The sequence below is a fragment of the Emydura macquarii genome, unplaced genomic scaffold, assembly GCF_026122565.2.
Source record: "Emydura macquarii macquarii isolate MOO-44397 ecotype Brisbane River unplaced genomic scaffold, CSIRO-AGI_Emac_v2 contig_2636, whole genome shotgun sequence".
Classification (NCBI taxonomy): Eukaryota; Metazoa; Chordata; order Testudines; family Chelidae; genus Emydura; species Emydura macquarii.
Window position 1 is genome coordinate 20135141 of NW_027132773.1, and position 15348 is coordinate 20150488.

Here is a 15348-nt window from a genome sequence, read left to right on the forward strand (position 1 = left end):
TAAAGTAAAGTAAATTACTTTAACACTGCCACAAAGAGGCACGTAAACAACAATCACACAAATAGTATCTTATTAAAGAAAGCCCTCCAACAACATTACGTAGACCCACATTCTCCAACCCTTTGATCAGTTCATCCATTTCAGCAAGAGTCTGGGAAACAGGTGGGTCTTGAGTAGGTCTTCTAGTAGGTCACCAAATCTTGGCTCATTTGTCTTCAGTTGTTTTTAAAAAAGTATGGGAGTGGTTGGTGTTGGGGATAAAGATTTGCCAGTTTGTTATTTTTAACAAGTCATTTCAGCTACCCCCATTCTGAAGCTAGTTTTAACAACCAAAAAGCTAGGAATTAACCATATCCAACATCTAGTTCCTCTGCAACATTGATAATTTGTGGTCATCTAGAAAGATGTACCTGTACAAGTGTATATTTTTCCACATCCACCAATGACTATGATAATTCTGCTCTTCTGCTATGTCAGAACAGCACATCTCCTTGAAAGATATGTATTCTTTCTGCACAAGGACCTTGTGAAACCAGTTAAAGTAAGAATATTGTTGCCTTCAGAACTCTTAATAATATTGATACAACCTCTGTGGCAACAGCTTGTTTACCATAACAGTAAGGTGTGTAAAAAGGCAACACTTTGGGCTGGTGCTAAGCAAAAACATCCCCTTGTTTTATGTTAAGGCATGAATGTGACAGTGGCAATTGCTCAAAAAGATTTCTATTGTATCCATACCCTGTCCTATCTGTAAACATCTTTTTAACTCCAAGAGACACAGTGAAGCTCTTCTATACGGAAACAAAATCTGTACAAAAGGCGTCTTCACACACTACACCCTAATCAGTGTTGTTATTACAAACAGAAGATAGAGCTGATATTTCACAAAGGGAGCATTAGTGTCTATGCTGGCCTACAAAAAACGTTTGACATAGTAGCATGTTAGTAATAAAGAGAGAATGCTTCCTTACTATTTTTAACCACATATTGCTGTAAAAACATTGGCTGGTAATAGCAGCCAGGCAATAGCAAAAACAAATCCTCATGTTCTTTGCAGAAGTCTATGACCACTTCCCCATGCACATAAATAGTTCTTTTTTTCTTCTGAAACATTTGCTATCTCTGTGATATTCGTTCTTCTGTGGTGCATCTATTATCAAATCAGAGATGGAAAAGGGCCTGCTAGGCCATCTACGCCATGCCTCTTCTAGTGAAGGATTGCTCCCAACCCTATGATTTCTCATGCCTTTGTCCATAGCTTTAGATGTGCCAACTGAAAGGACTTCTACAGCTTCTCTGAAGGGATTATCCCTCAGGCTAATAGATCTCACTTTCAGGATTCTTCTCTGTCAAGCACTCTTTCTTTCTCTCTCTCCTAGCAGGCAAGGAAAAATAAGATTCAAGGGAATTTTACATTGTACTGCATATAATGATGTGTATTTATTGTTCTTAATTTTGTGTAGTATTTAGAGCTTCCAACCAGGTATCATGTCCCTGCTATTTTAGGGGTTATACAAATAGTTAGTAAAAAGTCTTGGCCCCAGAGAGCTCATAGTCTTGTTCCCAGAGCCTGCAAAGATGCACACATGCTTAACTTTGTGTTAACTTCATCCCACTGAAATCGGTGCACAAAGATTCTTTTCAGGATCAGGGTCTTGATTAATGGAAAGATGGAAAAAGTGGATGAAACAAACAGACGGATGGTGGAAGGGAGGTGGCAGAACGGGGGAAAAAGTCAGATGAGCATGTTTTAACATGAGTCAACAGTGCACACAACTGTGAAGAAGAATTAAGGAGGAACCACTGGAAAAATACATTCCCTACACTTAGACTTGGGGCAATTTTTAAAAGCAAAAGCAGTGTCAGTGTTAGAGTTGGGTCTGATTTTTCATTTTCTTTTTAAAAAATTGTTCTTAACTTCAGATTTTTTGAATTTTTCCTGTGGGAATGCATCAGTCAACACATGAACTAGATAGAGCAGGTCAAAATTTTAAGTTGTCCCATCCCCCCTTCCACTGAAAAACTGAATTTTCAGTAACCTGTAGAACTCGTTGCCAGGGGATGTTGTGAAGGCCAAAAGTAGAATTGAGTTAAAAAAATTAGATAAGTTCATGGAGGATAGGTCCATCAATGGCTATTAGCCAGGATCATCAGGAACACAACCCCATGCCCCAGGTGTCCCTACACCTCCAATTGCCAGAAGTTAGGACTGGACAAATAGGGGATGAATCATTCGAAATTGTCCTGTTCTGTTCACTCCTTCTGAATTATCTGGCATTGGCCACTGTCAGAAGACAGGATACTGGGCTAGATGGATCTATGGTCCAATATGGCCATTCTTATGAAACATTTTGTTGAAAATTTTGACCAGTTCTAAACTGGACCACTTACACTGAGATTTTGAGAGCTACGAAGGTAAAACTGATGCTGCACTGGAGGCAAAGAGAGAACAGTAACAAGGCAAAGAAGTTTGTTCTGTGAATCCCAAACCCTCCTTTCTATAACACTGGTGCAACCTAGGTTGGTCTCAACTATCAATCTTTTTTTCCAAATTGCCAGGCATAAGTGAAGAATCTGTGATACATCAGCCCCAACTTCAGTTTTCTTAACAAGATTCTTGAAGTAGTTCATAACATTAACAATCCCAGTGATGTTGCTAGTTTCTATATAGGAAACTATGGGAATTCCTCATAATTATTCAGATTATTTAGCACCCTTATTATGACAATATTAGTCTTAGCACAGAAGAAGCAGCATACCAATCTCTCTCTTTTCTAGAGCACAGATGTCTCAGACCAGGGTCCTCTCTATTGATAAAAATTTCTTTTCTTTTTCTTACCGGTGGCTCTTTTCAGTGCTTGCTGCTTGATCAGTTCTGTTGTGCTCCTTTGGCTAATTGTCAGTCCTCTCCTGTCCTTCTCTTCTTCAAGAGCAGAATATCTATTCTTGGGGAATAGATAATCTCTCCCATGATGTTTCGCTTCCATTCTTAATACATTTTCTCACTGCACATTTGCCCCACCCCCCTTTCTCCCATGTAATTCTCTCATCCACAGTCTTATGAGGCGACTACTGTTCAGATCCCTGTACCTTCTCTTCCAGAAAGGAATGGTTTGCTTTAGATAGAAATGTAGCTCTTACATAGGGCTGAACACATTGCATAGCTTTCATATTTGAAGAAATCCAAGATAATCTTTCTCTTTCCTCAATACACTGCTCCTTTAAATTCCTCTATTTATGGTGATTGCTCAGAGTCTAGACACTTTTGCCACTCATCCGAACTTTTTTTGGAATGCTCATGGAGCTTACCTGTTTGTTCTTCGCTGCTCAACAGCTTATTAAATATTAGACTGTCCACAGATAAGGTACAGCTGACAACACCACTATGGGTCTTTCCTCTTTAGTCAATTCATATTCTGAATAATAAGAACAAGAAGGTGTAATCAGTCAATAAAGCTCTATAATAAGGACATGGGTACTATTCATTAATACCCTAGTTTGTAGATAGCCACTGGAATCTATGGCATTACCATTGGCTAGAATTTTAACTGGTGTTCTCATCTGCTTCTCCACAATCTCATTTAATCTTTCAGCAACACTAACATCTAGGTTGGGCCAACCTGATGGTTTCCAAGTAGGTTTTTAATATTTCTCCTGGGGGTGTTTTCCCAGCTATTCCAATAAAAGATCGTAAGTTCCAGCTGACTGTGCTTGGCTTCAGCTGCTTATGCAATTCTTTTTACAGTATCTCAAGGCTTTATCTGCTTTACCATTTTTTATAACAGTTGGTCAACCTAATATCCTTCTATTGTTTCATTTATTAATATCAGTTAATTAGGTTTCTCTCCTGACTTTGGTCATTTCTGCCAATATCTTTTTACCGGGTTTTGGCTCTTTTTCTTATCCCACCAGCCATTCCCGTGATATTTTTAATTGAGCTGATTTTTGTTTTTTCCTCCACAAGGAATCAGAAAATGAGTGCTTCAGATAAGGCCTGGGCTAGTCCCGGAGGAATGATGTAATGCTTTACAACCTCCTCCTTCACTTGTTCGTATCTTGAAGTAGCAGTGCTTGAATTGGAAAGTGGCAATTTCTTCTATTAGGAAACTATAAATTGTCATTCAGTTACCGTTGCATGCTAAGATCACTTCCATAAGGAAATATTAAAACACTCCCAAGTGAGATATTTATAACCCACTTGCAAAGTGTCACATTGTGCCAGCCTGTATGTTAATGAAGGATTAAAGTAGAAAATTATGAATCATCTTCCTCACAGATTCCAAGGCCAGAAGGGACCACTGTGATCATCTGGTCTGACTTCCTGTAAAACACAGGCCACAAAACTTCCCCAAAATAACTCCTTTTAAACCATAGTTTCTCAACCTGTGGTATGCGTACCCCTGGGGGTACGTGAGACACAGGCAGGGGGTACCCAGGGAAAAACAGAGTGAAGGGAAGGTGGATGGCAGCTGCCGACTTCTGGGGAAGGCAGGCATCAGCCCCCCGCTTCCTGCTGGGTCCCAGTGCTCCAGCTTGAAGACGGGCAGCAGCCGCCTGCCCACATCCCTGGGCCCCAGCTGGCGCGGAAGCCTCCTTTGCCCCAGCTTGGATTGGGGCTGGCAGCCAGGCAGCAGCCGCCTGCAACTTGCCCAGGTGGCAGGCCCCTCCCTGGCTCAAGGCCCACTGCCCAGAAAACTTGTCAATTTCACTGCTCTAGCTGAGCAGTGAAATTGACAATTATGACAGCCCCAGATTTTACCAGTTACCCTCTTTTCCTCTCTCTCTCTCTCTCGCCCCCCTTCCCTGTCTCTCTCTCACCCCTTCTTCCTTTGAAATCTGTGGCAAAAAATTTGGCGCAGCCCTTTATAATCCCCAGCATTGGCATGATGTTCAAAGCCTCCTAGCTTTGACCAACATCATCTCTAGCCCAGGTACTTACTTGAGTTGTGCACCCCTGGTATAACGGTGGTAAACCTACCCATACGATCTGACAGTCATATCACGGCCTTATGTACTCAGCCCTTCTTCCAACACATGACTCACATTAGTCTGTAAGTATAAAATCCTGTGGAAAGTTGAGTGTTGGGATATTTATTAAAATTTTACTTAAAAAGTTGAGAAACACTTTTTTTAACTAGAGCATATCTTTTTTAAAAAAATATCCAATTTTGATTTTAAAATGGTCAGTGATGGCAAATCCACCACAAGCCTTGGGAAATTGTTCCATGGTTAATCAGCCTCACTTTTAAAAATGTATGCCTTATTTTCAGTCTGAGTTCCTTGAGTCTATTTAGCTTAACAAAGAGAAGGCTAAAGTCTGACATGATTACAGTCTATAAATATCTATATGGGGAACAAATATTTGATAATGGGCTCTTCATTCTAGCACAGAGAGGTATAACATGATTCAATGACTGGAAATGGAAGGTAGTGAAATTCAATCTATCATTATAAGGCATGTTTTCCTGTCCTTTAATCATTCTCATGGGTCTTCTCTGAACCTGCTCCAATTTATCAACATCATTCTTGATCTGCGAAAGGAAGAAATTATTAAGATTCTAGTGAAAGATAATGCTATAGAACCCAATGGATAATTACTATTGGCCTCTCTTTAGTTTTCCCTGAAGGAACTCCTTCAATCTGTAAATTGGCTTTCATCATAGGATGTGATCTTAATAAAGAATTCCCCATAGCATTGTGGGCAGAAGAATTAGGAACACTTGATTTTCAAGTATTGTCCAGAGACAATAAGAGAGAAAAATCACCAGAAAAGTGCAAAACAGTTTGTTTATTGATATCATCACACCCCTGCATCGGTATCACTCATGCTCTTCAGCTAACATGTAGTTCCCTGGAGCATGGCAAAGTCATCATTTATCTTTTCTGAGTTGGTGCAGAGCTCACTTTCACTTCACTAAATCTATGCTGTAAATATTAAACATAACCATTCGATTGAATGTTCATTTCTTGGTTGTATGTGGTTTTTTTGTGTTACAAACTCTGCTCTCAAAGTCTCAAAAGGGTTATTCGGCGTCTTAGGTTAATAGGAAACTCAGATACTCTTAATTGTTTCACTAGCCAAGAAGACCATGCACTGAGTTATCAGATCTCAAGGTCAGCAGTGTTGTCATAATTCACCTTAATCTTAAAAAAAAAAAAAAAAAAAAAAAAAAAAAAAATTTTTTTTCCCCATGAAAAGTCGGAGGAAATAGGTGAAGACACTGCTAAAATGATACTTTTCAAAAGAGTAATCTAGGCATTTAGGCATGGTTAAAGAAAAAATTGGTCCATCACCTTATTTTCTATATTATGAGGAGCTATCTGTTGAACCAAATTCTACTTAAAAGTCTAGATAAAACCTGCCAAGTGTCATGTATCTCATAGAACCATAGAAGATTAGGTTTAGAAGGGACCTCAGGAGGTCTTCTTGTCCAACCCCCTGCTCAAAGCAGGACTAACTTCAGCTAATCTCACATCAATCCTATTTGGCAGGCTGCATCATGACTTCCCACCTCTCAAGGAAAGGGAGAGAACTACTCCATCTCTCCCCTCCTCCCAATCTCCCAAAGCACCCTACAGACTAGGGAAATGTGCAGTATGGTACAAGGCACTAATCCCAGTTTTTCCATTGAATATTTCTGTGCATATCACAGCCTTTATTATCCAAGCCCTCATATGCCTTAGCAGGGGAAGGCAACTATAACTCACCTATTTCATAGATTAGGTAACAGAGAGGTTGCACAATGCAAAACTAGACATAGTACATAAGACTGGAGCAGGATGAATAATGGATTTTTTCAGTTTGTTGGAAAATTTTGAAAAATAAAAAAAATCCATTTCAGGTTTGACTGTAAATAAAGGTTTTTCAAAATTTTTGGTGAATCATAAAGTTAAAAAAAATTGTTTTGGGTCTAATGAAGTGTTTGATCTCAAAAAAATTAAAATATTTTATTTCAATTTTGGCCATTTTAAACATTTTTGGATTTGTTTGAAATAAAATTCAAGGAAATTTTGAAACTAAAATAAATCAAAATGTTCTGTTTCAAAAATGTCAAAACTAAATATTTTGATTTCTTCTGAGTCCTGCCCTCCCTCAATGTACAGTCTGGTGAAATCAACACAAATTTGCAGAATGTTTTGGTGTGGCCAAATCTGTATGTTTTGCCTAAAAGAGTTTTGGCTGGAAAATTCCACCCTGCACTACGAAAGACAGAGCCAAGTTTAATTCATTTTGCTTTTCAAGAGGGATGTCCCAAATTAAGGGCTTGTTTCTGCTGTCGCTGACCACTGCATCACACTCTACTCCCTGAACCAGGATTCCTGAAACACTGAAATCATTGTGTGATACAGTGGAAAACGTGTCATATCTCCCTTTCTGGGCTAGTCCACATAGAGGATAATACATGCTTTCCACCACCAATTAACTCCTATAACTGAAGTGGAAGAGGACTGTGCTGTGTATGTGAGAGTTGTGAATAGGTGTCCTCAGGAAAATCCATGTGAGTAATATATATATATATATGAACCCTTCCTAAGTTAGTATGAGGATTCTGTTAATTATTTTTCCTATGGCAAAATATTGGATTTAAATTTGAATGTTTTATTGTTGTATTTTTGTTAATGGGAGAGATATTTTTGATTGTTGCTAATCCAATACCTATTTGACATCCTAGTCTCCTAACTTTATTGGTCTTTGAATCATTCCACTTTACAACTGCCACCTTTCAAAGAACACTCATCTCTAATGCCTCCAGGCTTCTGATGTCTGTTGCATTTAATGCAGCTGCTTCCAGAACATAGAGAGCAATATTATTAGTACACTAGTTTGATACATTTTCATTTTGGTACTGAATATTACGTTTTTATCAGTACATAATTTCATTAATTTCTGCGCAGCACTCGTGGCTAAGGCACATCTCCTTTTAACCTCATCCTTGCTGGAACCATTGGCACTGATCAAACTTCCTAACAGCACATAAGATTCTGACTTCACCACTGCTGCATTTTGACACTTTATTCTACTTTTTCCAAGATGCAACCACTTGGTTGTCTTGGCATTTACTGTAAATCCAAGTCAAGTACATCAGTTGTCTAAGGCAGTGAAGAATATCAATATTAATTCAAATGTGTCTGCCAGCTGTATCACGTCATCTGCATAAACAAAGGAGTTTAACCATAGATCATCCAATGTCACAGCCTCCAACCCATCTAACTTCTTAATGTCCAGTTTAAGAACATGATGAAAAGCAACAGTGATTCTATGCCCTCTTGTCTAACACCAAACTTCGATTTGAACCAGTTGCTCAATTTTCTACCAATTTTGACTACACTGCAGGTTTCTTCACACCTTTCTTTTATAATTGCAGTTATCTTTTCGAGAACTCCATATGATTCTGCTACTTTTCAAATACTTCTCTCCAAATCAAATCAAATACCTTCAAGAAGTCACTGAAAACAGCAAACATTTTTAATCCCCCTCTTGCTTCTCCCCTCATCCGCTCAATCAACTGTCAGAGCATGGATATCTGATTAGTGCAGCTCTGGCCTGGTCTAAAGGTGCGCTGCTCCTCGCCTACAACTTCCTCTAAAACTGGCTTTAATCTATCTTTTGTCATGTTTTTTCCCCAGGACTTACAATAAATGTACGTCTCTGTAATTAGTCACTTTGGCAAGATCTCCTTTCTTCAGGATTGGTACAACTGTTGCCTTAAACCAGTCATCCGGTACCTCTTCTTGCTCCCATATCTTCTTGTGTCTATTTTCCTAATGCTTTGATAGCACTTGTCCCAGCATCTTTTAGCAGCTCAGCTGCTTACAATGTAGATTACAATGGCGGGGCATCACAGAAGACAAACGGAAGCTAAAGAAAATAATGCAAACACAACTAAAGTCAGTCTGACTTAGGGACTGACCCCTGGCTAGATGGCAGGACATCATATGCAGGGACATGTCCAGGCTGGGCTTAATGGAGGAACAAGCCATGGACAGGAATGAATGATGACACTGAACTGCACTCCGCATCTGTAATGATGCTCTTGGACGAAAAGAAGGGGGAGGTCTAAGAATTGCATGGGACATTTAATTGTACATTATGCTTGAAGAGACAGAGCAGCATGAGGGAGATTTTGCTGAGTATTCTAAAATTAGAAGACTCTTCCTTTTAGACACCACAAGGCTGGAACTTAATTTAATAAATGTGTCTTTCTAGAAAGGGAGCCTCATTCTTGATGTTATTACATTACCAATTATCAGGGACTGAAAGTTTCATTTAATTGTTTATGACCCTTTACCCTGTAGGTTGCCAGGTTAATCTTTACTGAGTTGATCTGGATTCAAAAGCTGCTCCCATTTAATGGATGTTTGGTGTATCTGAATTCCAGTTCACACCTCACACGTTCACCATCATGCTTTGCACTAACTGGCAGACTCAGAGCTGTCCAGAGATTCATGGGACACAGAGAAAGAAACAGACCTGTTATCTCTACAGCAAGTTTCTCCTTACCCTCCCATATCAGGATTGATGCTTGCCCTACTGTTGCCTGTAAACAGGCAACTTCATTTAACAGGATTATCAAGTCAACACCTTTCATCAGCACAATAGCACATCATATTTCTTTAAGATGAATTTTAGAGTTATGCACAAGATTATTTGCAATAAATTCATTAAATTATTTGCATAATATGTCCCAAGTGATGCTGCACAAACTTTGCAATGTAGAGTGTTGATCTCTTCTGAAATGATAACGAAGATATTTGCTAAAATCCATGAAAGACATTTGTGCACTGAAATAAGCAAAAGATCATTACAGGAAGTTTTGTGTTGGTCAAGCAGAAATGCAGATCTAAGGAAGGGCTGAAAAAACACATGCTGTACACTTCCCCATGTTACATGGCATAGAGTGAAACACAAGAATGGACATTAGGGCAAAGTACCCGAGGAGGACCCCAGACAGAAACAGACTTCTAAGAACTTATGTACTAAGATGCATCCCTTCGTACCACAGTGAAAATATCATCGGGACCCTTTGCGCCACATTTGCATCAGGGTGCCAATGCACGTAATAAGTGGGAGCCCTCTGAAACGGGATAGAATCAGGGAATATCTGTCAAACTTGACATTTTCCCTTTACAAAACTATATGAGAAGGAGCACATATTCAAGTCCAAGTTCAGCATGAACTAGTATGAAACATTCAATTCCTGCAATTTACAATACTACCAGTGGCTCCAGATGCACACTGGAAATCTAAGCAGCTATCCCTTGGGTGCCCTCAAGATTTTAGGACAGCAGAGGGTTTGAAGCCTGAGAAAAGTTGGTTTGCCTAGCCACCCACACCCTGACTGAAGATCAATGGATTTTTCTGCACAGCATTAAGCTGCTGAACCAACATTCCATTATGTTTCCTGGTCACACTCCATGTGACCTCAGACGGCATGTTTTTCAGGGCTTGATACATTGCAACATCACAACTGAATACCATACATTTCTGCTTTGGGCTGGGTATCTTTCCCCCTTCACAGTAGAAAAGCATATGGGCATTTTGAGATTAATTAATAAAATAATTAGTCTTTCCATTTTCTGGGAGTTGACAGGACACACATGTATTACTAATTCTCATATTGAGAAGAGTTTCAGAGAGACAAGCTAAATTAGAGAGAGAAATAAAGAGGAAATGCTATTAAAATCTCAATAAAAAAACCTATCAGGCAAGACTAAAAATAGCATATTATGCGTGAACTTTTTTTTTTTTTTTTTTTTGCATTAAGAGTTACATTTACTATGTTTTTCTAAATTTGGGAATTCAAAAACAGCAGGTAAATTGCTGACTGGGATAACAGATTTTGGAATGTTACCTATTGGGTCTCTTGGGTTTTCTCTTTTAGTAATAGAGCTAGCTGCAACTCTGTACCCTCTTCTGATTCGCAGAGTGCATATCCCCTTTTCTGGTTCTCTGAGCCCTCAGCCATGCCTTCACCTTTCTCAGGGTGGAACCCCAGGATTCTCCCACTCTTAGACCAGGCCTGGGCTTCCACTGTGCTTACCCAGCAGGTCTGACTGGATTCAGCACCTACAGTACTTCCCTTTGGGAGGCGTGATCAATGATAAATTCAGTGACGCAAAACAGCCTTCTCAAACCAAAAAGTATTGTTTAATATTAACAGTAGGAGCAGAGAATAACAGAAGACAAAAAGGACTTTGTAAAAAGCAATAAAGATCCATATGTATATCTATCTTATTGAATGCTTCCCATCCCCTGGAAGATTAGGACAGCCTAACTGCTTCTGACCTCCGAAGCAAGTGTCCGAGTGGGTGTTAGTGTGTTCCCCATCTGGCTTCCAGTCAGAGAGAGAGTCTTTTTAACTCTTTATTGTCCCTTTGATCTGTCCATTTCCAGCATTGGCAAAACAAGCTTTGTAACTTGGCTGGCCTCAAGGGAACTTGGCTGGCCTCAAGGAAATAGGTTCTTCACAGTTATTAGCTCAGGCTGTGTCTCTTAGCATCCTTGAAAGTGTTTACCACAAAGTGTTTTATCTGGAGCCATTGTTCTATCTTCCTGCTTGTTCTATTCTATATAGGTTTTTATACCACACTCATCACTGTAGTATCTGAGCACCTTCCAGTGTTGCTTAGTGCACTATGATTACACGTCACGTTTTTCTGTCATCCTCTCCCCAGAGGGAGAAGTATGTGGGGTGCAATGGAGTGTCGTGTGTTTTTTTTGTTTTTTGTTTTTAGTGTGCCTGTTATGAATTTATATTAGAGAAGGCAAGGTCAAAGAAATGTGCCTTGCACATGGAGAGGAAAGTGAGAGGTTTGCAATAGTCCTTAGTTCCTGTGGGATTTCCCAACAACCTGCTGTTAAACTAAACTAACATATGCACACAGTAATTATCTCAATAAAGTCATAGACTAATTATCCCAATAAACAAGTCACATACAGTAATCATAAAGTACTACAGAGCAGTTTCCTAAATAATTATAGGGCAGCTCCATGCAAGAATAAAATGCCAACTTTAAATGTACATAACACATTCAAGCTACTGAACAGATTTCCTTTCAAGTTGGACTGTATTTTGAACCTCAGTGAGATATAAATAAGATAGCCAAGACAGACTTTTCTCTCTCATTTACTCAAAGCACAGAACTTCAGATCCCTGTCTATAGGGAAAGTATTATTGTCAGGCATACACACTGTACCTCAGATATGACTCAACATATTTGACTCAAACCTTACAAAGAGCGACACACCTTTTGATCTGAAGCCAGCTGGATTACTTCAGTCTCAAAATGAATGTGAGAAAATCACAAGCAAGTGGGGGGCGGGGGGAGATTACAATAGAAGCTGGAATTCTTACCTAAATACAACAGGCACTAGCAGCATCTGCTATAACATAATATATTATATTTCAGTAAATATTTGGGTAACAACTGAAGTATTAGAACTGTTCATGAGCATTTAAAGGAAAACTGCAGGGGAGTAAGAATATAAGATTCTCCAGACCAGTGTAATGAATCCAGTTCCAACATCCTTCCTCAGGCTGGTGCATTTCTACTTCCATACACCAAATCAAACAGTAGTGTCAAGTACATAGGATGGGGTCTTCTTGAAGACAAGGTCAGGTTGGAGGAAGTTAATGATGGTTCTCTCCCAAATTTTGCCCACTTGTGTCACCAAAATGAGATGCCACTCATAGTTTGTGCTGATCTTTTAAATAAGATCTTTCCTCTCCTTGCATGCTTTGCCCAGCAGTGAAATAGATAACAAGATTGACATGTAAATTGTAGTTAGTAGCTTCCAGCATTCACACCCTCTTAAAAACATTTCTGTCAGAGTTAGTTTCAAGCTGCTTGCACATTTAGGTAAATACCCCTCCATTAGTTAACATTTTGAAGATTATCTTTGCAACCATAAGGACTGCAGATGTATTTATTTTTAAATTTAAGGTTGGATTGTGAAGCAGGAAGTAGTGCTAGCTCACCAAGCCACTGACAGCCAGCATAATTCAGACTTGTCTAAGCTCCCTGAACCATGAGACTTGATTACCCTCATCTTAGTATGTACAGCTACAGACATAAAATTAAACGACATAAAACTTTTCACCCAATTTGTACAATGTATATTTGTTTCTCAAGTAAATATAAATGCTCAAAGATTTTAATGAAGACCTGTGAATGTCTAATGAACTTTCTGTCATATCTGCTGTTAGAGTCCTGGAGCTTTAAAATTCCCCACATTGTGTAGGAAAACTTGTCTCATCAGGTGATCCAGTATTAGTCAAAAGAAGTCACTCTGCAGATCAGGAGCCCCTTGCAGGAGAGGCAGGACTTTAAGACTTCGAGACTGTATCAGTAATTATACTCTGTTTTTATATATAGACTCCCATCCAGGATTCTCAAAATGCTTTAGAAGAGGTACTAAGTATTATAGTTAGTATTATAGTAGTATTATCAAATTACAGTTGAGGAAACTGAGCCACAGACATGTCATGAGATTTGCCCAGTGCTACTAGCACAATCAGAAGCAGAATCCAGGGTTTTCCCACAAAAAGTCCCCTTGCTTTAAACATTAGTTCATGTTATATCCTACCACAAAAAAAGCTTTACTAAGGGAATTACTATTTGGCTGAAGTTTTCAGAACAACTTCAGTGCTGGTTTTTTTTTTTTGTTGCTGTTGTTGTTCTCAGATGCGGTCTGTAAGTCGAATATTTAAATTCATTGACATGCCAACAGAAGAAACAAAATACATTAAACCACCAAAGGATGACCAGCTTACAGGGGTCCTCATAATTGAAAACAAGCATGCAAAGGAAGAGACGCGCTGGCCATCAGGAGGCCAAATGACTGTCAAGGACCTCACTGCCAAGTATACTGATGGAGGAGTTGCTGTATTAGAAAACATTTCCTTTTCAATAAGTCCTGGACAGAGGGTGAGATATTGTTTTGTCTTGTTTGAACTGACTTCAGTTAAATTTGTCCCCAGAAGTCCCATTATGAGACAATTGAATTACTAAAGTGTTGGCTGACTCTGGTAGATTTCTAATCAACAAAAACATGAAATAACTGAATCACACAGGGTAATTATCAAAATCACCTAAGAACGGAGCAAGGTTTTCCCTTTGTTTCTGATAACTCAGCTGTGATGTTATTAGCTATGAGTAGAAAAACAAGGGGACAAAATCGCTAAAGAGCTGCTAGAAATCCTGAGAGTGGTTACACCTCAGTGAAGTAGGATAAGGACTTGTTTGGGGTGTGAATATAAAGGGTATTAATTACATACCTGCATAATAGCTCACCAAGTTCTATTCCTGCACATGAATTTGGCTGCTTTCTTCATTTGTATTCCTCCCTGTGTGGAGGGAAGTTTGCAAATAGAGAGATTTTGCGGGCAGACTGACCCAAACAGAACAGGGCACAGAAGAATAAAGGATGGTGTGCCAAAAGTAATGCATCACGAGCTCTACTATTCAGAGGAATGTGAATTCCAAACACGCATCTGATGTGTAAAGCACCAGTACGGTCTTCAAAGGGTTGTACAAACATTTAACCCATCTTCCTAACTCATTGGGCCCAGATTCAGGAAGCATCCCTTTTCAGGAAAGCATGTGTCTAAACCCAAGTGCTCTCCTGAATCAAGGCCCTATGGAGGAAGATGTAGGCAATTTTAGCCCTATTTCATAGTTGAGGAAACAGATATAGAGAGGATAAGTAACATTCCCAAGGCCACGCAGTGAGACAGATCTCCAGCTTCTGTAAGCTGCCATAGCTCCATTGACTTTAATAGAACTATACTGATTTACACCAGATGAGCATGCAGAGGAGCCAAAGATTGGAAGTCAGGAGTCTGATTTCTTTTAGAGTCATCCTCTAAACCACTGACCCTCTGGATGAAATGTGCTCTCTAGGATACCTACAGTGTGGGTGGTGAATTAATTTTATTTTACATACTTCCTGGAATATTGATTGATGCCAAAGGATAATGAAAAGGAAAGACTTTGTATGTGCAGTAGAGACATGGGCGAAAGCTGCCTTGCAATTAAACAATTAAACAGCAGTGTGCCTAGGAAGTTCATTCCAGTTTCAGAGAGATACCCTTCATTTGAAATGGTGAACACCACCAGAACTGGTAATGTCTCTAGAATCTGAATGAACTGTAAGTGCACCACTGTATTTTACCTTGCAGCTGAACCTGAAATAGCCTCCTATTGCAGATAACAACAAAAAACAAGCACGAGAGATAGTCAAGAGTCTGCTAAGAGAGGCCAAGCACCTACAATGCTTTTGATTTTGGTGGTAGCTGCAGCTGTTTAGCCCTCACTCCTCCCTCAGGCCTGAGGAGGCATTGTTCA

At 39.4% G+C, this 15348-nt stretch overlaps 1 protein-coding gene across 1 annotated transcript in view; it reads left to right on the forward strand.

Annotated features, from left to right (window-relative positions):
• The window catches only part of CFTR (CF transmembrane conductance regulator), a 126993-nt gene that overhangs the window by 82356 nt on the left and 29289 nt on the right, over positions 1 to 15348 (forward strand). The window contains exon 22 of the mRNA XM_067564253.1: positions 13687 to 13929. Within this exon, the coding sequence (XP_067420354.1) occupies positions 13687 to 13929 (243 nt within the window). The remainder of the gene's footprint in view (positions 1 to 13686; positions 13930 to 15348) is intronic.